This window comes from Serinus canaria, chromosome 4, assembly GCF_022539315.1.
Source record: "Serinus canaria isolate serCan28SL12 chromosome 4, serCan2020, whole genome shotgun sequence".
Taxonomy (NCBI): Eukaryota; Metazoa; Chordata; class Aves; order Passeriformes; family Fringillidae; genus Serinus; species Serinus canaria.
This window is the reverse complement of record NC_066317.1, coordinates 58,432,264-58,457,131: the sequence shown is the minus strand read 5'-3', so window position 1 is coordinate 58,457,131 and position 24,868 is coordinate 58,432,264. Positions and strand designations below refer to the sequence as shown.

The window sequence follows — 24,868 nt, the reverse complement described above, 5'->3', positions numbered from 1 at the left end:
CAACAAATGACATAGTGGACTACATGTAATGTGAATAGGCTTTCTGCCTCTTTAGGATGATCAAAAGATGTCATTTCTCATTAAAACATCCTGAACTGTATATTTTTTACACTATCCTCAACACCCACCACTAAAACTGCCTGTGTTTTTCCATAAGTCTATCTAGTTTGTGTTTCAGTGCACATCCTTACCAAGATGCTAAAGCCACAGTGGAAATGCAGTTAAATCCTGCTGACAGCAATAAGAAAACATTGAGCATGCCTTGTTGCAGAGAACTTCATTATCACTTACAAAAACAGGAAAGGAAATGTAAGGAAAAATGCGACCTGACAGTTTCTTTCTCCATACAAGTCATTACATTATGCCCCGATGTCAGTGCTGACTATCATTCTGCTTGAGCCCAAACTAAACATTACTTAAAGCTTTCAGCTATACAAGAGATCACTCTAGTTATGGCTGGGGTGTTTCAGTTTGCAAAATGACAAAGAATTCAAAAACTTAATAAATTAAGTATCTGTTCAAATAACAGAACACATGATTTATCTAAGGTCCAAGCCCTGAAAATCCAGTGACAAAATCTATCAGTATCCAATAAACTGCAAGAACATATCTAACATTGGATTTTTTTTTTTAACATTGAAAATGGTGTCAAAGCTCTACAGCAATGCTGATATGCACCTGGGGTTATGCCCATGAATGTTCTGCAGCAAGTTTTTGTTTTCAGTTTTTTTTTTTTTGCAAAGCAGTATCAGCAAACAGAAGCAGTTACACCATAAACATGAGTAACCTCTAAATTATCCATAATTATATTTAATGAAAAGTTCCTTGAAGTCCCTTAGTTACCTTCAAATGACATAGTTTTAATAATTAGCTTATCATACTAAGCTGATTTCTCAGCAGCTTCAGTCTCCTGTTCAGACAGTTTCTCTTCTGACAGTACTGTCATCCACGGGGACACGGAGCGCGTGATGGTTTGTTTGGCCAGGTTGTAGTGATTTATGACTGTGTAAAACTTCCCTCGAGCGCTGGAGTCTTGTTCAGAGTAGTAGTTTTCCAACCCAGCTGGAATGCACTGATTATTCTGAAAAGGAAATCCATTGCTTAGGTTTCAGATATAGCCCCCACACACACATGAAGCAGATTAGGTTTTTTTTTTTTTCTCCTTTTCCTTTTAGTCTAACCCAAGAGTCACTCTCTGTGAGTCGAGATGCAACATACATCAATTAACTACAGTATTGCCCTACTGTGTTCAAAATGTTCTTCCCTACAATCCTTAAACTACATGTGCATTTGCCAGGAAGACCAATCTAGGTTTATATGCCAGAATAATTAACATACAAGAAATGTGCTTGCTTAAAATCATTTTGAAAAAGTATTCAGTCTCCAGTACCAGACACATTTTGCTGTTTATTCCTGCCCACCAAATTCCAACTGTTTGGTTTACAATTACAGCTGTCTGTATTGTACTGTTAGATTAACTTCAGGCAATTTGCCCTGCTGTTTGCAGTCTGAGGGACAGAAATTAATACAGATATATTGGTGCCAATGTCTGAACAGTTTTACAGCCCAGTAGCTCACACATTATAGGGAAAACTCTGTGGGTGGCCAAGCATATGTGGAAGTGTGTACACACATACAAAATACTTCACTCCTCATTGTCAGAAAGATGTAGCCAACAGCAGGCTTTTAAAAAGCTCTCTGGAGCTGTGAGACTAATTATTTCATTTCCCACGACTGTAGGGGCACTAAATAGAACCTGCTAGATGCTCAGAGCTTTGGAAAGTGAAATAGATAATTTAGAGAGTAAAATATAAGTCATCCACTTTGCTGTTATCTTAAAGCCAAGTTGAATGTGCCTGTGCAGTGCTTGTCATAGGGATCATCCAGGAACTCTTCCAGTCACACTGCAGGAAGAGCCTGCAGAGCAGCTCATTGCACCAAAGAAAAAAGTTATTTAGGCATATCCTGTGACCCCCAGGTTCTGCCCCACAAGGTCTTGGGGTCTCTCTGCAGGTCCTCTTGCCACACTGGCTAGTCCAGGCAGTCTTGTCTGATAATTCAACGTGTTAAGGCAGTCACCTGAGCAATTGAACTGACTCCTGTAAGCTAGTAGTAGCTGCAGCTTGAGGAAAAAGTCATTTAGTCATTTCTGGCTGTTTTGAAAAGAAAAAGGGTATTTAGTCTTCTTGCTTCCAGCACCAGAGGACTAAAATTTATAATACTACAGCACAGCAGCTTTGAACTGCTGTTGTTCTCCTACTCAGCAAACAAAATTTTATATTGGGAATTTCTCAGCAGAAAAACACATGCAAAAATTCCATGGGCATGGGTTTCAGGGGACCAGATTCTACCTTAAAAGTGTCCACATTTACTTCTGAGTTGACTTTTGTCCATGTCAAAAAAAAAAAAAAAGGCACAAATAAGCACAAGCAACAACTCTTTCAAATAGTTTTAAATGATAAAGCAAAAGATGGGTGAAGACCCAGAAGACAGTTTTGGCTTAATACAAATTTTGCCTCCTAAAAAGGGAAAAATTCATCAAAAGGTATGAAAGAAGAAAGGAATACTTGCCAAAACAAGAGGTCCACAGGTAGTCTTAGAACCTGTCTGCCCCTAACAAATTCAATCACATGTGATGGCTCAGAGATGCCTGGCTGCCACAAGACTGGCAGCCCTCCCACAGTCAGCACCTCACTGGCTCAAACGACAGGTGTGACAGAAGCCTCAAAGCCTGTCAGACTCACAGGAGTGCCCAGTTTCCATGGCCACCCTGGTTCCCTTTATCTGTAACCTTCTGTCAAGGCAGCAGCCGAGGCAAGTCTGCCTCCCAGTTTTGTTGAAGTAGCACCAAAAGCAGATGGGATTTAACCTGGCTAAACAGCACCTGTGTCAGTTCAGCACTGTAAGTTAACAGAAGCTTTCCTGTGCTCATAGTCAATGTGTGTGCCAGCTGCAAGACTGGGACCTAGACAGATAAAAACATAATCCAGGAATATGGAATAGAGCTATTTGATATGCACATTCATATACATCAACCATGTCATCTTCAGGAAGTATTATCTATGTTTTATCTGGGATAACTGACACTACTTCTAATGTGATAAAATGACTAAGAAGCACATAGACACAGACATATGTGTAGTGATTATTTCACTTAGTCATGGGATGTAATCACAATTCTAAATATTTAAAGTGGGGAAAGGAACACAATCCATTGAACTAATGAAATCTGCCAAGGAAATTCAAGCAAATATAATTATTAGAGCTGAAGACAAGCCAAGATTAATGACAGTCTGAAAAAAAACTGCAGAATCCTGTGTTGATTTCAGAAGCAATTTGCTTTGTAGCAGGCAAAAATGACTCAGTAATGTTTTTTGGTTTCTTTTTTTTTTTTTGGGCGGGGGGTGGGGGGGGTGCTTGTAGTTACAAACATGCAAGACATCTGACAGAAGTGCCTTAAGAAACAGACATCAGTTTCCCTGTTAACTGCATTTTTGCTCCTGGGATTTCAGGCTTCTAGAAGAGATGGGAAAACAACCTCTCCTTTCACTCATTGCCCCTTGTGTACTGCCTAAGGACAGCTCCTTGGATTTGTTCCCAGTCAAGGCAAGCCATGCAGCACTCAGTGACTGAGTGATGGGAAGATGGGAACTGCTGCTGATCTTACCCTGCCACTTTCAGCTGTGTAGAACATTTATTTCCATCCTTTTTATTTGTTTCCATGGTTCTTAGGTGAGAGAAAAAGGAAGGCCATGAGAAGAAACTGGGATGCTCCAGAGTGACTTGCCAGTCTTTTTCTTTTTTTCACAACTCTTCTGTTTTGGAAATTAGTTACAGGTTATGGCCTTTGATGCCAGAGAAAACCCTGTCTGCCAGTCTATATCTGACTGAATTAAGATGATTCCTTTTGTTCCTCTGACATGAAGACCCCAGTGGAATTCACTTATAAATAGTATCTTCTGTCACGTTAACTTTGCTGGGTCAGTAATTGCCAATTTAACAGATGATGGTGTGGTCCTCAATGCACTGAAGTGACTTTGTTGTACTGCCCACAAGTCTGTCAGAATGCAGGTGCTTTGGCAACAGAAGCTAAAGGGTAGACACAGTACAGAACATACTGAAACCCTGGGGAAATTCTTCAGGATGTTAAGTGCACTCAGGTTTTTGTGGTGAGTCTCACCAGGAGGTTCTGATGAGTGCTCCAGAGAAGCAGCAGTACTAAGGCTGTCTCAGAAAGCTTAAGCAAGCACGGAAATAAGACTGCTGCACAAAGGAAAATGAGCACCTTTTTAAGCACACCTTCATGCCCTGGAGGCGTAGTACAGCAGAAAGCTTTGGAACTGCTCCATTTATGAGAGCATCAAAGCAGAGAAGAGAGGCTGACTCAGAGCTGTGGTTAGCTCAGCCTTTATGCAGAGATTCCTGCAGCACCAGGCTTCCTGAGGCAGGCACACCTTTGCCCTTAACCAGGAAATCACATCAGCATCCAAAGCCTGGGAACATCCAGCCCAGATAAAGTTGTTGTGTCCACCCGAAACATGAAGCCATTCCACAGAGACACTGGTCACAAGGTGACAGACTTCATGTTTCCTAGGACATGTGTGCCAAGCTGTGCCATCACATATCATGGACTCTCCCAAAAAAAAGGACACAAATAAATACAAAGTCATCTTAAGACTGGTAGTTTTCAGGCCTTGTGTCGTTTGCCAACATCCTTATCCTGTAGAACTCCTTCTTAAAAGAGGTACATGACCAAAGATGCTGTCTCCTGGCATTATGCCAGCAGCTGGAACAAAACACCAGCTCCAAGACAACCACCAGGAAAGTAACCATGATGTAGCCCTGTGCATGTGCTGCACCTTATAAACAGAGCATGAGCTACGGGACATTCTGCCTAACTTCTGTCCCAAACACAGGACCCAAAAGAGAGAAACACAACCAGACTCTGGTCACAGGGCAGCTGAAATGTAGCTGAGAAAGTGTTCTTTCCTTAAATATTTGTGACACTGGCAAGAAAAGCCACAAGAAGCCTCCTCTCACACCAAGCTGTCCTCTCCTTTGAGTTGCAGAAAGCTGCAACTCAAAGGAGAGGACAACTTGGTGTGAAAGGAGGCAGAAGCAGGAAGCTGTTGCTAGACTCACACAGGAACATGTAACTGGCTGTTCCTGTCAAGCCAGGACCACATCAAGACAGGCTTGAAAGGAACATAACAGTCCATATTCCAGACTGTTCAATGCCAAGAGAAAGCTTAGGGAAAAAAGACCTATTGTCCCCTGAGACATGAACACAGAGGGGTTTCAGTGCCTGTCTGAGGCAACACAAAAAGCCAAGAGCAGAACCAAAAGCTGGATCTCCTGAGTTACAACCAAGTATTCTAACCACAATATCTTTTGCCCTTGAACAAGGGAAGCAGTAACCAACTCAGTGCTTGAACCTCAATTAATCCAGAAGGGCATCACTGATTATAATTTTGAACTAGATTCTTGTAAGATATTTATGGGCTTGAAGTGACAGATAAAATCCTGAACAGGTTGTTGAGGAGTGCTGAGGCAGCCATCTCTTCTTAAATCCTTCTGAAGTTTGTACTGAGCACCCTTTTGATTTACTACATGACTAAATATTATTTTAAAAAATGAAAGGGAATAATGCCATTATCACTGCTACTTTTCTTACCTAATTACAGCCAAGTTCAACTCTGCTAAATTTACAACTGGGAAGTCAGTGTTACTTTCCTGACTTTCAGCCCAGGTCATAGCAAAGGAGCCAGCACCACCATCTCACACAAATAAAGTGAGCCCAGCCTCCTTTTGGTTAGAACCAGTATTTTTTACAATAAATGTGTTTTCCCTTTTTTGGCATCACTTTTGGCAGTAGGGCTCAGAGGTCACTGTTCTAGAACAAGAAGTTCTTAGTACAAAAATAACCCTGAAGTAACTCTACTACTCTTAATGAGAACATCACTCTACTTTTTCTTTGACATATATTCCAGATTTTTTTTCTCCACATTTTATCATTTTCTCATTTCCTAAGACACAGTAATTTGGAGGAACATGCATCATTAAACCATATGACCCATAAATGAGGGCTTTGTCCAGACAATTGCAGGTGAGGTTAGTTTGAGAGACACCAGTGTTTAGACTTTTGCTATATTTTCAATGTTTAAAGTGTTAGCAGAATAACATTATTAATATTGTACAATAGTACAACTTCAAAATAAATTACAAAGCAGAAGCATAGCAGGAAGCACACTTTCCTATGTAAAGAAACACCAAATCTATGCAATACAGCATGCCTTAATCAAGGTCATGCCTAAAACAACACAGAATATTCCATACTCTACTGTTTTTCTAGAATGGGTATGCAATTTACCTTGAAAACAAATCCTTCTGGACAGGTATGATCATACTTGTAAACCTTGTAGACTACCAGAAATACAACACACGTTAAGAATGCAAGGGCAAAAAGGACCAGCACAGTTACCTGTAAAGAAAAAGAAAACATGCTTATGTTAGTAATGCACTGCTTATTCTATTGCTGCTGGTTACTGCAGGCAGCAGAAGTCAGCTGTGAATGCACTTCACAGTAAAGTCAAGCAAAGGATAAAACCAGCTGCTTAATTATTGAGGGAGAACAGGGAAGCAGCACGTAAGTGCTTCCACCCTGTCCTTCTCAGAAGAAAGAGGATTCATCTGGGCAGTGGCCCATTGCCTGTGTACTGCAAGGCTTCTTTTTGGTGCATTTCTGTTCAAGGCACATGAGGCCAGGACACACCAAAGTAGCTTGTGTCTGCTGTTTTTTCAGGATGTGGATGATGTAAGTCTAAGTCTAGTTTATGTCAGCTGCTAAGCATGTTTGTTTTCCCTGTGCCTATCCAAGAATGGAGTCAGGTGCTAATAAGTTAGCACAGGTGTCATCCAGAGGTGACTTGCAGGGCATGGACAAAGTAATGTCAGCCCTCTCTTTTAAGGATTAGAGGTCATTGCACCTGCTCTGAACTGAGGGGTAGCTACACCAGTAGTCTGCATTCTTGGTTGCTCAATACTCCTTAATTTACAGGTTGAAACAGTACTACCTCATCACACAGAGCCTGTACAGGAGTGGTTGACTGCCAGATCCGTGAGGAAATACCCCCTCTTGAACACTGGGCTGGCCTCCAGGAGTTGTGTGGCACCTCTTCCCAGAGTGCTCACAGAGAAGCCTCACACACAGCCTGACATGGCTTTTCCTTCAGTACCTCTCTGCCCCTGAGCTTGGGCTGCAGAGAAGTCCAAGACACACCTTAGGCCAAAGCTGCAATCAGTGTCAGGATCAAGCTAACCTTTCCCAGGTACAAGCTGTGAGCAGCTGGAGCCCAGCAGCCTTCTGCTGTGTCACAAGACAGAATCACCTTTAGAATTACATCACCCATTGATGAGAGAAAGCACAAAATTTTGTCCAGCAGTTACAGTACAAAGCTCTCTAAATCAGATCAGTTTTTGTGGAAGGTGAGAGTGAGCAAACAGCATTCTTTACCTGGGAAAGTATCCCAGATTTGTGTTTTTATTATTCTAAAACTTCTGCTGATAGACAAATTAGTAGGTCATGGAGACTACATGGTAAGAGTGATTGAGATGAATTTCCTTTCGGCAAGTTAGCACACAGGCATGTGCTACAGCATAAGAAACAGTAATAAACAGGAACAAACAAGATTATATGACTAATTTTTTAAAACAAAGCATGATATGACCTAAATTTAAAGTAAGATGAGTAAACCAGCTATATACACTTCCTGAAAAATGAATTTAGGCATATCAGGGTCAATTAATTGAAACAAGAATAATCTGGTATTTGAAAAAGCCGAAACAAAAAACGGCAGCTTTGCCTCTTGGTAAAAACAACCAGCATACACCCCCCTTTTGTAAAGCTCTGAACTAACAGAGTTTGCAACACTGCAAGCTGTGTGTGGCAGGAGTGTCAGGACATTCCAGGACAACAATAAACTTAAGGGACTCCTCATCCTGTGAAAGCAAATCTCATCATGGGCAGGCAACAGCAAGTGCTGTATTTCCTGGCTGAATCAAGGTTGAGTACTGTGTGTTGCTGAAGCCAAGGATTTAATAAGGATTTTTGATAGAAAAAAAAAGCAAAAAAAGGGAAGGCTGGAGTAGAGGCAAGGAGAACTGCAGATCAAAAATAACTTGGCAGCAGAAACGTAGATATTAATGTAACAATTGAAATGAGACATGGAGCAACATGTTTAGTTTCTCAGCAGTCACTGGAATACAAAAAGAAAAAAGAAGTATTCTTAATTAACCTCTGAAAACATCACACTGACAACAATTTTCATATCTAATTAGCCTTTCTCCAAGTTTATTTCTTGTTTGCATACACAAAAATTAACATGGATAGCTCACTCTGTCTTGTCAACATTGTATGTTCTCCTTACATCTCCCATGCCTCAGTGTGCCCTGCTTGAATCCAAGAGACAAAGTACATTTTCACCTTTCTTCCTGGTCATTCTCTGTGGCCCACTTTAATAACAACCAGCATAACACTCCCACACATGCCCATTGCTGGCCCAGCTGTGCCCTAGCTCAGCCCTTCCATTAGGTTTTTTATCAGGCTCCTGGCTCCACAGAGCCTTCAGCAAAGGCTGCTGCCTTCAGGAACACAGGCCTGTGACATGGGACTGGGCAATGGGCACAACTGCTGTGGCACAGATCAGCTCAGCTTGTATTTGTCTCCCTCACAGATAGGAGCCAGGAGTTCTAAATGTTATGAAAAATGTTCTTGAAAAATATATTTGAAAATATATTTGAAAAATATTCTATAAAAGTATTATAACCGTGTTTCCTGGCCCTTCTACTGACAGCCCGTAGGAGAATTGTAATATTATTTCCACACTGTAACCATTCAGACATACAGATGAGGTCTCAGGAACATACTACCAAGCTGTTTTGTAACTGAGACTAAATGTTAAGATATTAAGAAAAAACTGTATTTCCACAGTCTCTGCAGGATTACTCTTCAAAGCTTCAAAACTGCTCTGAGAAGTCAGTGCTTTTTAAAGGAAGATAAAAGCCCAGTGTTGTGCTGATTGCTGGAGCCTGGCAAGTTGCAGAGCCATGGCCTCGGGTGATTTGCTGAGACCTGTTTTCAGTGGCAGTGTGGAGCTGTGAGTTCTCACTGCTTGGACAAGTACTTCCATTGCCACACAGTAAGCCATGGGAAGAGCTCTCAGGGGTCCTGCTTCAAAAGTATCACAGAATTTTCTCTCTCACTTACTGTATTTCCTAATGTTACTAATTTTGGTATTAACATGTAAATTTTTATTCTCATTATCTCCAGTGATTTGCAATCACACTCCATTTGCAAATCCCTAATCAAGTAAGCTCTTGTCTCCTTCCTATTAGGAGAGAAGCTCCCTTCTCTACCAACCTTCAGGATACCAGGAACTTCTATTTAAAGACAGTCACAGATGAAAATGGCACAGATGGAATCTAGCAATGGATTTATTTCCAAGGTGATTGCCATCACCTGTTAATCCAGTCCACTTCTCCCTTTTAAATTGAAAATCCTTTCTTCTAATAGCCATTTCTCTTCATTCTGATAATAACCCACCCCAGTGGCCCACGTGGACCACTTCTGAAGGCAGTCAGCTTCTCTCCCTGCACTAACACAGGGCAACCTACTACCTCTGTGCCTCACCTTCTGAGCCCTCTCTTTTCAGATGCTTTTCAGAGATAAAAGCATGAAAAAAGAGAAAGCAACATGCAGCTCTTCAGACCACAAGCAACCCCAAAGCTGTCATGGTACTGCTTTCTTCCATAGCAACTTTGCACCCTCACTATAAACAATAGTTATTTTCTTCTTCTTACCAACACACTACTCACAACTTGCCCTCCTCCTCAGTCCATGCATGCACAGACACCATTTCCCTTCCTCTGGAAGGAAATCTTGAATCTCCTTTTTTGTGGTAGCCAGGTGGCAATGCAGGACCCCACATAGTACATTCACAAGCAGAACTCTTGTGAATTACTCTGATCATTCACTGCCATATACATCTTGCAGAACTCCAAGGTGACGGTCACACCTCAAAAGTGATGGGCTTTTAAAATACTTTTCTTGAAGTTGCTATAAGATAGGACAAACAACCATTTCTTTTAACTAGGAATTCAAAGTGTGATTTGCTTTCATCTTGAGTGTGACATTTAAAGTTAGTTTTAAGGAGATCTGGCAGCAAAACGAAGCAAACAGAGATGGCAAGATATTATGTATGTGGCAGATTTCTGAATACATTGTAAGTGAAGAGCAGAAGAAGGACAACGTCTAGCCAGAAGCCATTAGAGTAATTGACATGAGAGATGACTAATGAATGAACTAAGCATACCCAGAGCAAAAAAACTGTCTTCAGACTCTGTAAGCAGTTAGCTGAACAAATGCAACTCACCATATCTGACAACTACACTATCAAGTAAACAGCTTGTGATAAGGCCTTTACCATAAGATCTAGCAGATCTTCCCCATCAGTCCACAATACTTTGCTTCAAGACTACAAGACTGGAAACTAAATACTACAAGTCATATTTTCTCTGCCTGGCTACTGCAGTCTCCTTCTTCCTCACTGCACTAATGTTTATTTGGACTCCCTTTTTAATCAAGCTGGAATACTACAGCAAAACTGTACCAACAATGCCTACTTCTCTTCAAACCCTTTCCTGGCTGTATTTCAAGGCATGCACAAGTCTACCCATTTTGCTCCTCTCAGCTCCATCCTTTTGCTGTTTATTTTATCCCACTGTCCCATTAAAGCCTGGGTACAATTCATTTCTCCCTCTGCCTTCCCTGCCTGAGATTCTTTCATTAAGCCACTCATACTGTGCTGTTCTGCACCACGCCTTCCTTCATGCTTTTTCTTTTGTCAGCACACAAACCCATGTAGAAGCATTCCAATTATTAGAAGAACTAACAAGATATGCAATTACTTTCACTGCTCAATCACTGGCTCTTGGTCACATCTCCTTTCTGCTCCACATCTATGCATTATCTATTTCAACTGCAGCCTCTTGGGAACACAACTTTCATTTCTGAGAGGTTTGTGAAGTGTGAGGCACAGACTTGCTGCCAGCCCTGAACAAGAAGAGTGAAAACAGACACTGACAGAGCACCTTTCATAGGAAATGATTGAGAGCCAATTAGTGTTTTGCTCACCAGTAAAATGCAGAGACCTTTGGGGTAAAATACAGCAACTCTGTACAACTACTTCGGACAGGAAATTAAGATTATTGCTATCCAATTTGAACTATAAGAGAATTTTAGGCAGATGGCCTGTAACTACAATAGATTGTGTCTGGCTATATCCCGCAGACAAAAATTCATAAAACATTGCATTGACTTTCTTGCTAATGGCCACGACCTCCATTTCACCTCTCTCCACTAAAATCCTGCATCTCCAGCTACACAATGCACTCTGCCAGCACATTAGAGAACACAAAAATCAGCTTTCCACTTATCACTGCTTCTGCAAAATTATGTCCTTGTTTGCTATTACCTCAGCCTGTCCCTGGAAGTTTAACTGAAAAACATGTCTGAAACAACACACTCAAAGATTAGGAAATGTTAAGTAATGGGAAACGGCAATGTGAAAGAAAAAAGGAACATTTACATCCATACATGCAACATTTGACTCATATTCATTTACAGAGCAATGCAAATTACACAGAACTCCCTGGTGCAGTGCCCTGTACTTGCTGTGGGAATATACAGGATGACCTGTGACTCCAGAAGACAACCAGGTGCCTTGTTTCAGAAGAGTATTTCTAACTTTACATGTCATGTTTAGCTCTATGACTGGTATCCATCCATTGAACTCAAGTGCTTCACCACAACATTCCCATCAAAACTTGGTGCTCAAAGAGGATGATGGTTTGGGGGCAGATTGTACAGAAAAAGCAGAAAAAATCAAAACACTCTCCCTCTCAAACAGAAATGACAAAGTGGAGAGAACTGTCTTGGATGCTTACGTGGAGATGACTGGGAGTAGCTGTAAAAAATGCAAAAAAGGCAGGCAGATTCATGAGGACAGGAAGAGAAAAGAAGCTACAGAACCAGATTATTAACAGTGACAGTGCAAGACAACAGGACCAGTCTGCAAGGGAATTGATTAATGAAACCTGAGGGACACACTGTTACACAAAAACAGGTTAACAAGGCACTGGCCTTGAGATCCTACAACTGCAGCTTAACTCAGCTGTTCATGGCAGTGTTCCTGTCATCTTCTATCACACAGCACCATAGACTGTATTTCTTAACAGGGATCTGAGGAAGCAGTTCAAGAAACCCTGTGGCACCAAGATAAGAAACTTACTATCTTCTCATACAATCCCAGAAGATACTCTTGAGGCCAGGAAAAAGGCTGCATAATGTTATTACAGAAGAGGAAAGGTTATTTAAGTGATGCATCTGGAGACATCCAAAACAGCATCTGTGTCACCTGTTTGACTGGTTCTGTTCCAGTAAATGGATTTCTAATGGAGACAGTGGCACAGGACACCTGACTCATAGCACAGGAGCTGTGTTAAGCATCCACTCTACTCAAATCTTCCAGCTCTGACTATAAAATTTCTTTCAACCAAAAATTTAGCAGGAGGCTTGTCAATGTCGTATCAGAGAATATCAAACATTAAAAAAAGGAAAAGTGACAGTTGCCATGCAGTGCCTTTACTTGCATCAATTATTTTAAAATAATTGTTACATTGAAAGAACCACCTCTTTTATTTTTCTTACTTGAAGTAGTAATGAAAAAAATTTAAAGCCTGCCAAACACTTACACTTGTGAGCAACTTTAATCCTGTGAGTAGTTCCCCTGGAGAAACAGAGCTACTAATGACAGTAAGTACCTGTCACTCTTCCAGCACTAAGTGACAGACACAGAATCTACTTAAGGAAGTGATACCTGTACAGGAATCAGTTGACATCTCCTGCTCTTAAAACACTTTTAAAGTAGAAGCAAAGAGCTACTCAACACACAAAGTAATCACACAGCAGCAAAGAGAACTGTTTTCCTTGCTTCTGATTATTTTTGCAGCAATAATAATTACTGGCATTACTAAGAAGAGGTAGAAAATTGTTGAGGCAGAAACATGTTTGAAGGATGCCCTTTTTAAGATAGAAAAAAAGCCCTGAACAGTTAGATACATGGTGCTTACATTTTTGCAGTCTTGAGGTGACCAGGTAAAACTGCAAGAACTGATCTTGAAGTTTCAATTCCTCTTCCATAACTTCATGCAACTATTTTATCAGCAGCTTGCTACTTGATAGTACACAGTTTGCATGGTCTTAGCACAGAGATAAGCTTGAGGCTTTGGCTCTGCAGTTAGATGTATGTAGAGATGTCAAAGATAAAGTCAGAAGGACTGAACTGCCTTTGAACAGAAACTGAAGGCACATCACAGCTTGTGTTGATTTAAGGGCTTGAAAATTATTATGAAAAATCAGTGTTTGCTTTCAAAATACCTCTAAATGTTCTTTACTGATGTCTTCTCAAAGACAGAAAAAAAAGTCATGCTTTGCTACAAGAGTTTTTAATTGTTGTGTTTGTACACAACTGCCAGCTGCAGCCCAACCAGTGGGTGCCAGAGCAGACATCCCACTACAAAATCCAACTGGAGGTTGTAAAAACTGCTCTGTCAATGGGGGAGGCACAGGTTTGGCCTTGGGTAACCAGACCATCAATTTTCTTCTGCCCTAACTTCCTCCTATGTCCTGGTCCACTTCCTCCTATGTCCTGATCCTTTGTTACTCTGTAGAGTGGATAATTTACAAGAAAGAAAAATCTGCCTTGTTCAAGGTTGCTCTCCAGATGTTTTCCAGAACCAAGTCCCTACACCAACCTACACTGTTCAAAGAACAAAAGCAAGACATCTGTTTCTCAATGGGAAATAATCTTAAGTGAAAAAACCCCACATCTTCCTTGGTGTAGTTAGTGCCATAAAAATAATTAAATTAAGACAACAGGGTTCTCAGAATCAGGAAATCTTCACTTTCTTTTGAGAGATTTTGATTTGAATTCAAAATGTGGCTTCATAGAGCAAAATTATACTTGCAGTTTTCTTTGAAAACATTCTCAGCTCTGTTATAATAACTGTGGTAATGTGAATTGAATGCAGAAAAATACATTTTATAATTGATTATTCACCAGGTGCTAAAACACCAAATTATCTACATGACACGAGCACATGCTGGAGTGACTTCATTTGTTATAATGTGTAACTTCTCAAGAAGAACAGCTTTAGATGATCTGCAGTGCTGAATCCCAAAAATGCAGTCTGCTTTGTCATTATTTAAGGAGTACATCCTTATATAAATAATACACATGTGAATTATTTGTAAATATGACTGACTCACTTGCTTTATTTTAGCACAACATTTGGGTTGTGTCTTGTGGCAAGCTTGTGCATTGGTGATGTACAATACTGAAGTCATTAAAATGGCATCTGAAAGTTTTTTCATGAACACAAGCCAAAGTCAATATCTCACCAGTTAAATAATGCATTTCATAATTACAACAAATATTTAATTTTCAAACAAATATCTTTTTGCTCTCTCAGAATCAACAGCAGAAGTTAACATGATGGTTCACAATTAATAAGGACCCAGGAGAAAACCTCACACAATCAGTACTTTTCATCTACATATTTATGAAATGTTATCAACTATTCATGTAATATTTATTACTGGGAGTGGTGAATACAACAGTCATCCCCACTGGAGAGCTAGTCAGTTTTCTTTAAAATGTTGCAAGCAGCATAATTCAATTCTAGAATTCTTATATAGAGATTAAGGGACATTTTTAGGACCCAAATGTTCTGCATGAACATTGTTTTCAATAAACTGAACCAAAATTTTCCTAACTGATCAATCCCCATACTCTCCTCTGGAAACCTGGACTTACAGCCACAATGTGAATCACCCTGCAATTCCCAAGAGACAGCAAATCCTACAGAAACCTCTCTCTGATGCAGCAGTTACCTAGCAGCAAAACCTAGCAACCCTGTAGTAGGAGATTAATCCCAGAGCGATCATCATCCAGTAATATCTAAAGGATATTTTATTTAAGTATGCCATCCAAAGGTATATAAAAATGCAATGTAAAAATCCTCAGGCTTTTAGCTGTTCAGCTACACAAATTAGAAAAGACTACCCAACAGCACAAGCTATTTATTTGTTTTCAGCAAGGTCTCATTTGCTCAGCTCTCCCACAAAGACAGGAAATCCCCCCAGGTTTACAAAAGGATGCACAAGCCTCTTAAATGTGACCAAGATATTCAAAACCTTTCCTTAGCTACAGTTTAATGTTCCAGCAATTGAATCTCTTAGGCCCTACTGCTAAACCATAAGTGCAAAGTTCTTCAAGTATAGGCTCTGCTCAGCTGCTTGGAACCAAAGCCCCATCAGGGCATTCAAACTAAAAACTGCCTCTCCTTTCTCCTCTACAGCAGTAAGCATTTTCCATTCACCTCAGTGTGACCAGGACATGCACAAAGACAGCCAGACATAAGCTCTCCTTGTTCTGAACTGTCCATTTGCATTTACCCTACCCTCCTCACCTGAGAGGAAGGGGATTGCTCTCAAGGACTGGTACCATGGTGCCAGGAGGATAAAGAGAGAAGGTGAGTCAGAATGTAGCATTTTCCCTGAGGAATGGGATGTCCTTGCCCCAAGCCAAGGAACAGGAAAAGCTGGAACTAGGTTTCTTACCTCCTTGGTAAAACCCTACCACACCCCATAACATCTCTTCTTGGCTGACTGGGAACCCACAGGCTCCACTGCATGGCTGAAGACCACCAGGTGAATGGCACTTAAAACATTTGTCGCAGCAACCCTCTGCAAAGTTCCTTTCCAAATATAGTCTAATCCCTCCTTGAGCCTTCACTTTGTTTGTTTGCATGCTCTGATTCCACTGAGAGCTGCATATACACTTCTGAAGGTCAGCCTGGGCCTGGGCAGCTTTTACAGCACTGCTCAGGCACTACAGTACCAAAACCTCTGCGTGTGCCCTAAAACTCCTGTCATGCAGACAGAGTTTAGAACTGTGCAGTAGAAAGAGAATCCACACCTTTACTGAAACTCTGTATTTCCCCCTCATACTAAATGTCAGGCTTTCCAAAGGTATCTGTACTTGTGCATTGCAGAGTGTGGATGCCTACTGCTTAAAAATGCTTTGGTATCCTTGGGTAAGATGCCAGATTAGAAGCACTGGAAATCTGCAGTCTTATTGTTAAAAGGATAGGGGAGCACAAGCTGAAGGGCCAACCAACTTCCCTGCTTTGCTTTAATTACACAGAACAAGAAAAACTATCCTCTAGTTGGAAGGGGGAGAGGATATTCAGCTTTGCATCAGTTAAGCCCTCAGGTTTCCTGGGGACTAATGAAGGGAGTAGCAAGGGTGTGGACACTGTCTGAGTCAGATTCTTTCTGAATTGCCATGTGACAGTAGCAGGCATCACCAAACCATAAGGTTAAATGGGACCAGGAAAACTGATAGGAAGGAGCTCTGATATATATCCCTGGGTTGCCAAGTCATATATTTAACTATAAAAAATACATAATGGACTATGACAGTGCTTTTAAGAGAATGGTTTGGCCACAGTGATAAATAAGAAGCCAAAAAGAAAAGAAGTGTTCTGGTGGTTCTTGTCCTTCGACACAAACAGGAGCTTTATCCATGCCATGAGCACTCCCCTGTGCAGCCCACACACACCCTGGCAAGGCACATTCTGGAGCCCACACACTGACAGAAATGCCTTTGGAATTCATCTGCCAGAGGGATTACAACCCATAAAGCAGCAAGATTTGATTTTGTTTCTAACTGTTCAATATTGAACTATTATAACATTGAATTAATTTTTCTCATGTCCAGCTATATCCACAACAGGCACTCTGTTATAGCCAGTTCTGACTACAACCAGCAATTGATTTTAAGCCCTTCTGCAATACATCTGAGACATTAACATCTTCACATAGCACTGCTTACCTTAAATCTTTCTGAAACCCCTTCAGTGATGCTGATTGTGAATTCAGCTATTTTAGGAGTACGGAACTTTCCCTTCTTGCGGTCAGGTTCATATTCTGTCTTTGTTTTGACCACAACCTTTAAGAAAAAGAATCAATCACAAAACCGTCAACTAAAGCTGGCCATAAAAACCTTAATTATTCTTTAACTTCTCTTTTATCTGCTTACAAGCACATCTAGCACCATATTTTTCCCCTCCCCACTTTGCATAATTCTTCTTTGAAAGTGCTAAATTATTAATTATTTCTTCTAGTATATCAATCATCAACTAACTTACCTCTCAAAGTGGTTTTGATGGACCTACAGCAAGACTTGTTATGCAACAGTTTCACAAAGGTTCCATTTTTTCATCTGTGGTGATCCTGTGCTCTTATACTAGGCAAGGTCAAATCCAAAGCATGGACCTTCCCACTCTGTATAGTTTGGAAATAGCTACCTCCATTTCCTTCAGGAAATTCCTTTAATGGGATTTCAAACTGGACACCAACAGAAGATTATTGAAGAGTACCCATAAAAATCTTGCAGATGACGATGCCATGTTCTTTGATGGCAGGATTTTGAGTTTAAAACAAAAAGTGAAAGAACCCATGTAATCTAGTTGCTATTCACCATGTGATAGACCATGGCCCTTGGCGCTCTTATTTTTAACATCTAATTTCTGAATTATCAGCTGCAAGCAGCAAGATGCACACGAACCCTTGTGTTAACGAGATTTCTTCAAACACCCAAGGCTCTCCAGTTTGTTCCTTGCTATGAACTACTGCCCCAAGCTACACAATTTAGTACCTTAGCTGTATTCCCAAAATACTCATTACGTCAGTCGTACCTCTAGTGTTCTCCTAGGCATTCTGATCACACAAAATTTTCACATACCTAACCTATTTGCCTCATTTTTGTCTTCTGCATTTTTCAGAAACTTTTTCCAAGTATTATTCTCAAGCTAGGGAACAGTTTATTGTAGTGATGGTGCTATTACAATTTGCTCAATTTCCTCTGTTTTTCCAAGGAATAAGTATCTACTCTCTTAGATCTCTGAAAATCAAACTCTATCTTTAGCACAACCCACAGTATTAATAGAAAATATATTCATCACAGAAAGGCCTGGGTTGGAAGGGACCTTGGAGATTATCTTGTTCCAACCCTATGCCTCATGGTAGGGACCCCTTCCACTAGACCAGGCTGCTCAGAGCTCCATCCAACCTGGTCTTGAACCCCTCCAGGGATGGGACATCCTCAGCTTCTCTGGGCCCTGTGCCAGGGCCCCAGCACCCTCAGACTAAACCTACTCTCTGTTCAAAGCCATTCCCCCTTGTCCTGTCACTACATCCCCTTGTAAACAATCTCTCTCCATCTTTCTGAAATTAAGATGGTGACACTTCAGGTAGCCAGACACTGAAATGACAAACCTAGGGCTTCCTTCTCACCTCCCTGAGTGGTACCTAGAATGTGTAACTGAACCTAGACTCAGTACTAAAAGTTTATTAGACACTTTCACAGTATTACACATACTTGTTCAGGACATAGGTTTAAAACCTACTTACCTATTTTCAGTTATAATTAGTAAGACAGTAGTTATTACCTATTTAACTTTATAGCTGTCCAATGCCATCATGGAAGTTAACCACCTGATGATTTCTGGAATGCTTTTTAACATCTTAGTTCCCTTCCTCCCCCCTTTATGTTACATAATCTCAGACAACTCAAATCACATTCAGCTGACACTGAATGTACAGTTCTAACTGCTTGGTTATATAATGTCTTCTTTTGTTTAACATATCTAAATATGAATTTAAATCACTTCATCCCTTTAATTTAGAAACTGTCAAAATCATCAAATCCTTAGTGCTGTAGTCACTACTGTTCAAGAAGTTATGCTTCACTGCCATGCTGGAGCCTTGCAAGTGGATAATAAGCATAGATATATGAAGTATGTACTTCTATTCATTATACATGAGTGTCTGCATACTTCAGAATTTGATCTGTGTGTCAATCTTTTCTTTATACAGTGTCTTTTTCGCATGTCAGTTGCTCTGCTCCAGCCTTTGAGTCTCTAACAAACCAGTAAAAAGACACTGACATGACTAACCAGTTACAGAAGGACAGCAGCAGGACCAATAAATTTAATTTACCTCCTCTATGTTTGCAAAAGGAAAAGAAAGCTAACATACAATTGGACAGTGGCGAATAAAAGAGCCAATCAAATATTCCTTTATTTAAGTTTCTAGCTTAGCTGGACATTTGCTTTCATTCAAGGCAAATGCCATCCAGGTGGGAGGAGTTCTGCCCCATTCTAGTAGGAGCAGACGGGCTGGCACAGAGCCCCCTGGGCTCAACAACAGAGGCTCTGCTCAGGTTAAAGCTATTACCATGCAGATCCCTTGTTCAGACTTCTGCTTAGCAGGGCAGGAACAGAACAAATTCCTTTGGTCATTGGTCCCTGGTAATCGGTTCTATCCAGTCACCAGCTGGCAGATGTACCAGACACGCTAAGACTTAGCTTGTTCTAAAGCCTTGGGGTGAGATTTTGTCCTCAGTTACAAGATTTACACCCATGTAACTGAGGGCATAAAATGGACCCTCAGGCTCCTGAACAGCTGTTATGGCTTATTGCATTTATGTCTGCCAACTGGTCACCACACACAACACAGAATGGTGGTGACAGCAATTAAAATGGAGGTCACATATTTTGTATTGCCTACCAGCAACACTCTACCGAGGTAAATTTTACAAGCTAAAACTCTTTACCCTAAATTCAGATCATGTGAATTGTTTTGAGGTTTGAGGAATGTGTAGCTATCAGCTTATCTAGAAATAGAATTCAGCTTGTGGAAGACACAAGGCCAAAAATAAAAACTGTATGAAGACCACAAAGCTTTTTGTTAGCAGATACATGTGGGAAATTACAAGAATCCTATTAAAACAGGATACTGAAAACCCTGAAAAAATCCTATTCCTATGTGCCTCATGTGTAGTAGCACTTAGTGAATTCTTTATTGTGAGGACAATAAACATATTTACAGGCTATCACATCACCTTTCTAAATCTTTAAAATTTAATGCCTAATAATCAAGGCATTAATGGGGAATGCAGGAAGCACATTTCCCTTCCAGCCTGTAAGCAGCTCACTGGACTGCCCCCTTCCAGCTACAGAGGATATCTGAATCACCTATTTGGAGGTTTTTGAACAAAATAAATTGCCAAGGAAAAAACTCAATGGCCTGTTCTCATCTCATTATTTCAGCCTGTCTGGCATTAGCATTAGTTTCTTACTGAAGCACAGAAGGTATGCCCAAGCCCATCTTACAGAGAAATAAGGCAGGGCACTATTCCCCCATCAGGAGGGCATTTTCTGGACAGAGAAAATTCATATTATTCACAGATAATACACAGGACCTTCCAGATGCAAGAAAGAAACAGAATAGGAAGGGTTATGGCAATACAGTATAGAGAAGCTTGCATTTGTATAGTGTATGTTCCATATACACTAAAATCTCTACGTGCTTACTGCTAACATTTCACACTGATTTCTAAAGCAAATCACCATTAATGGATTTTCACAATCTTTGCTGTTTGGGTTTTTCCCTAGAGGTAACTAGCACCCTTGAAACACCCCATATTTCTTGTCGTTCCTAAGCTGCTCTCTACCCACAACCTATTCTTTTGTTGTTTGCCAGAGATTTGGGTGTGATTCTCCATGGTGGAAACTGAAGCCTACTGTACCTTATCAGGAGGTGGGAACTGGAGCTGATTGACATCCAGGGGTGTGATCAAGGGGATGGTGTCAAATCCATCCTCCAAAAGGGGCTGCTTTGTGCTCTTCTCGCTGAAATTATTCCCCAGTTTCACCATTCTTCCAGGATAGAGGGATTTTTCTGCTGGCACACACAGGCACACACGCAAAGAAATGCAAAATATCAGAAATCAGACCTTTTCCTAGCCCTCGGGGGACCCGAAATTCCTTCTGGAAGAAAAAATTAAAATAAAAAAAAAAAATCCGTGTTGGTCGCTATGACTCGGTTAGCTACTGGCGTTCTGGGATGCACGAACGACGACCAGAGCTTCTACTATCAAAATTAACAAAACCCCAAGCCACCACGCACGCAAAGCAGCGCCCAAATCCCCGACACGTCAGCCTGGGGCGAGCGATGCCGCCGGCGCGGCCCGGTGCGGCACCGCCCGCAGCCCGCGGCGTGCGGAGGGCTCGGGAGCCCCATCCCGGTCCCCGGAGCTGCCCTCGCCCCCTCCCCGGCCCGGGTTCCCCCCGCCGGGCCGGGCCCCGCTCGCCACTCACCGCCGCGGCTGCCGGCCCTGCCTCGGGGCGCGTCGTTCGGCCGCGGCCGCGCGGCGATGGCGGAGCGGGGGGCGAGGCGCGGCTCTCGCTCCGCGGGGGGCTCGGGGCGGCCGCAGCGCCGGGGCCGTGACGCAGCCGCCGCCTGGCTGAGGCAGCTCTGGAGCAGCAGCAGCAGCAGCAGCAGCACAAAGGGGCCCCGCGGGGACGAGCGGGCGGCGGCTCCCCCAGCCGGCGATGGCGCAGCGGCAGCAGGTGGAGGGGGCGGCGCGTCCCGCCCGGCCCCCGCGCCCCTCCCCAGGCGGGGCCGCGCCGTGCCCTGCGCTAGCGGGCCGGGAGCCGCCGCCCTGCCCTGCCCCGCTCGGCGCTGCCGGTGCCCGGCACGGCGAGTCCTGACCAGGGTGGTTCAGGCGGGGAAGCTGCGCTAAATGAGGCGGCGGCGGCGGCGGCGAGGGGCCCCGGCCGCTGAGAGGGGCGCGCTCCGCTCCGCCGGCTCCGCTCCCTCCGGCCGTTCCTCCGGGGAAGGGAAGGGACGGGCCGGGCCGGGCCGGGCCGGGCCGGGCCGGGCGTGCGGTGAAGCGCGGGGGGAGCCCGGCCCGTGTCCGCTCTGCAGAGCGCGGGGATGCGAGCGCTGGGGCCGGCGCTCGCGTCACTCCAGGGCAAAGGCGTACTGCGGAGCCTTGCAGCCGGGAGAGAGGACATCTTACAGCTCGGCTGGCTCGGGGCGGAAAAAACCCCGTGATTCGTATTCACTGCGTTGTCTCCTGTAACCCAAAGCAGCCAGCACGCTCCTCTTGTAGTCTTGCAGGTGCATTGCTTCCCAGCCGGCGCAGGGAAAGCGCTGTGGGCGATGCAACAAGTGCCTGGGATGGCAGGCAGCTCTGAGAGAGGAGAGGCAGACAGGTGCTCAGCCTAGAGCCAGTTTCATGCTTCAAAACCAACCAACCTCTTCTCGCAGATGCCAGCATGAGCAGCCTCTCTGCGTGCTTTGTTCCAGTTGCTCAATCCAACACGCATCCCGTTTTCCTGAGATCAATGGTCTGTAATGCTAAAGGCCCTTTCTGGCTGTGGCACAAAGCTAGTCCTGTCTCCAGCTATGGATCATCCTGTCTATCTCATTTATTTCTCCCATCAGTGTTCTGTCCTGAGTAAATAAAGTGTAAAATAAGCTTGTCTTACCTGAGTAACATTTCATAAATCATACTTGCGTGTGTTAAGTAGAAGAAAAGGGGTTTCGCTTTATATAGAAAATTGCACCTGTGAGTGGAAATGAAGGGGTTTCTCAGAAAACAAGAAACACTTGAATTATTTAATTTTTGGCAAAGCCCTTGTCTTGCGAGTGTTCTTGAACAGAACAGATTAATAACCCACAGAAGGATGAGTGTAATCCATTCATTTGTATGTGAAGCCAAAGTCATTCAGAATCCAAATGACATCAAAAGTCCAAGTGATGATCAGAAGTGTATTTGGCAGTATACTACAGGGAGCCCAAATGACACAGCAAATGGTTTAACAAATTGACTGACTAGATTCTTTCATCTCTAGCTTTTGTGATTTTATATTTGAGCCCTATTGGCTGAAGATTGTCAAAAGCTTAGGGCAATTGTGTATGAAGTGTGTGCCTGAGGAAGTATCAGTATTGGATTAAGATGAATGGATTTAAATTCCCCAGTTGGCTGGTGAGGTATCTTTTTTAGTTATGTGAGCATGTGCACAGGTTACTCAGTTTTAGTGTCTGTTGTAGAGAAAAGGAGAAATTTGGATAGTCTGTTTACAGAGTGAGTTATTCTCTTTGCCACTCACTGTGCATTTCTTTAATGGTATCTGCTTTTGGTCTTACCTGTTTTTCTAGTCTTTCAGAAAAATATCTTTTTGTTAAGCAACTGAACACTACACGTTGTCACTCAGTACTTACACTCAGTGGCTTACATCATTTTCATTTTAAGTGCATATCACCCCATTACTGTGAGGTAAAAGCAGAAAAGCTCTGTGTTTTTGTCTGCATGTGCATGCACACACAAATATCTGTGACTAATAAGTGTCTTTATTTGCTAGCTGTGTAAAATGAGCCATTAAAAGGATTCAATTTCTGATGTCAAATAGCCAACTCTAGCTTCCTACTGATGGTTTTAGAAGATAAAATGAAGTAACTCAGTTACAAAAGCTTCCTAGTCAGAAGTTGCTGCCTTAACAAGGCAAAAAGATGTATATTAGCCTAGACACTACTTGAAAATAAATTGATTTGTTGAAACTAGCACACCTCTTTTCTCCAGGGCTCCTGCTGTAGGTCATTTTGCTGTGATTTTTCAGGGGCTTTTAAATTTGGAGAAGAAACTGTCCTCTATCTTCTGCAAAGTAACTCAGGTTCCAGGTGCTTAACAAATCACCCTCATCCTGGCTGAGCCATTGAAGTGTTGTGGCCAGCAATCCTCATCTCATGTTAGTTCTCTCTGAGGAAACATGGCAGCTCCTCGTGGGTATGTGGGCAACAGGAACAGCAGCCCACACACAGAATTGATGACCTAGTAGCTACTCTCATTAGGTCAGATTGTACCCTGATTTACTAACTCTGAAACCTTAATGGTCTCAGTGAGGTTAGAATTCCCCCTGTGCACCATCAGCCTGATTATGAAAGCAGAAAATGTGCAGTTCACCATCAAGCAGGTGTAGTACTTCCCAATGAAAAAAGCACCAGAGAAAATAGAAAAAAGGAAGTAATGTGGAGCTTGTGTTTGCTGGCACTTGGTCTAGGAAAAGATTGAGAAGTCTTTTTCAAATAAGAATAGGCCCATGTCTCACAAAAGATGGAGAAAGAGCAATTGCATGGGACAGCCTACATTTTAACCACTTACCAAGCCCTCATTTTGAAGCACAAACATGAAGAATAAAGTCACACAGTCTCTGCATACGGAAATTAAGGACGTTTTGTAAATTGCTATGTTCCACAGGGCTGGACTTCTGATTCATCATGGGCAAAACATCAAGAAATTACAGGATTTTTTTTCCTGCAGAATAGTTTTTCTAAAAATGAGGCCGAAATTGTGACAATTAATCTATTATTTGTGATTTGATGATGCTTTATTCAGGTTAGCCACATGTCTTTTTCTTTGTGGGTTGTAGTTTACTGACACAATCAATTGAAATGGCTCTTCTGGAGCCATTACAATTTGTTGTGTGAGTGCAGCTGAAAACACTTCAACGTGCCATGTGTCACGCTTTGTCAAGTTAACAGTTGATGTTTCCAAATCAGGATTAGGAACAGTGCTGATGCAGTAAAATGCTGCAATTGCTTGTGCAACATAAGCATTCATGAAAGGGAACAAACTCTGCTGAAGGAGAGCAGCACTACCTATTGCTGTTTGTCAGGTGTCCCAGCAGGTTTTTTTCCCCTAAAGCATCCAGTCCCTTTGGTGTTTGGTACTTACAAATACCGAAGAAGAAGAGCATTCCCACCAATCCATTTTAGGAAGCCAATAAACTTCAGAAATTATATTGAACTCTTGGGCAGCAATGGGGAAACTTGGAT

General features: G+C 42.2%; 1 protein-coding gene across 2 annotated transcripts; it reads right to left on the bottom strand.

The window, feature by feature from the left end:
• Positions 1 to 523: 523 nt before the first annotated feature.
• Positions 524 to 21,466, bottom strand: NSG1 (neuronal vesicle trafficking associated 1). 2 transcript variants are annotated; one of them, XM_030238741.2, is made up of 5 exons: positions 21,346 to 21,466; positions 20,775 to 20,926; positions 17,016 to 17,132; positions 6,371 to 6,481; positions 524 to 1,081 (listed from the first exon to the last, which is right to left on the bottom strand). In XM_030238741.2, the coding sequence occupies exons 2-5, from the start codon at positions 20,901 to 20,903 to the stop codon at positions 881 to 883; spliced, it is 558 nt and encodes a 185-aa protein (XP_030094601.1). In that variant the 5' UTR covers positions 20,904 to 20,926; positions 21,346 to 21,466; the 3' UTR covers positions 524 to 880. The 2 variants fall into 2 exon arrangements, with proteins under 2 accessions (XP_030094601.1, XP_050829226.1); XM_050973269.1 differs by having other exon boundaries at positions 20,775 to 21,015; positions 21,346 to 21,410.
• Between the last annotated feature and the right edge of the window lie 3,402 nt (positions 21,467 to 24,868).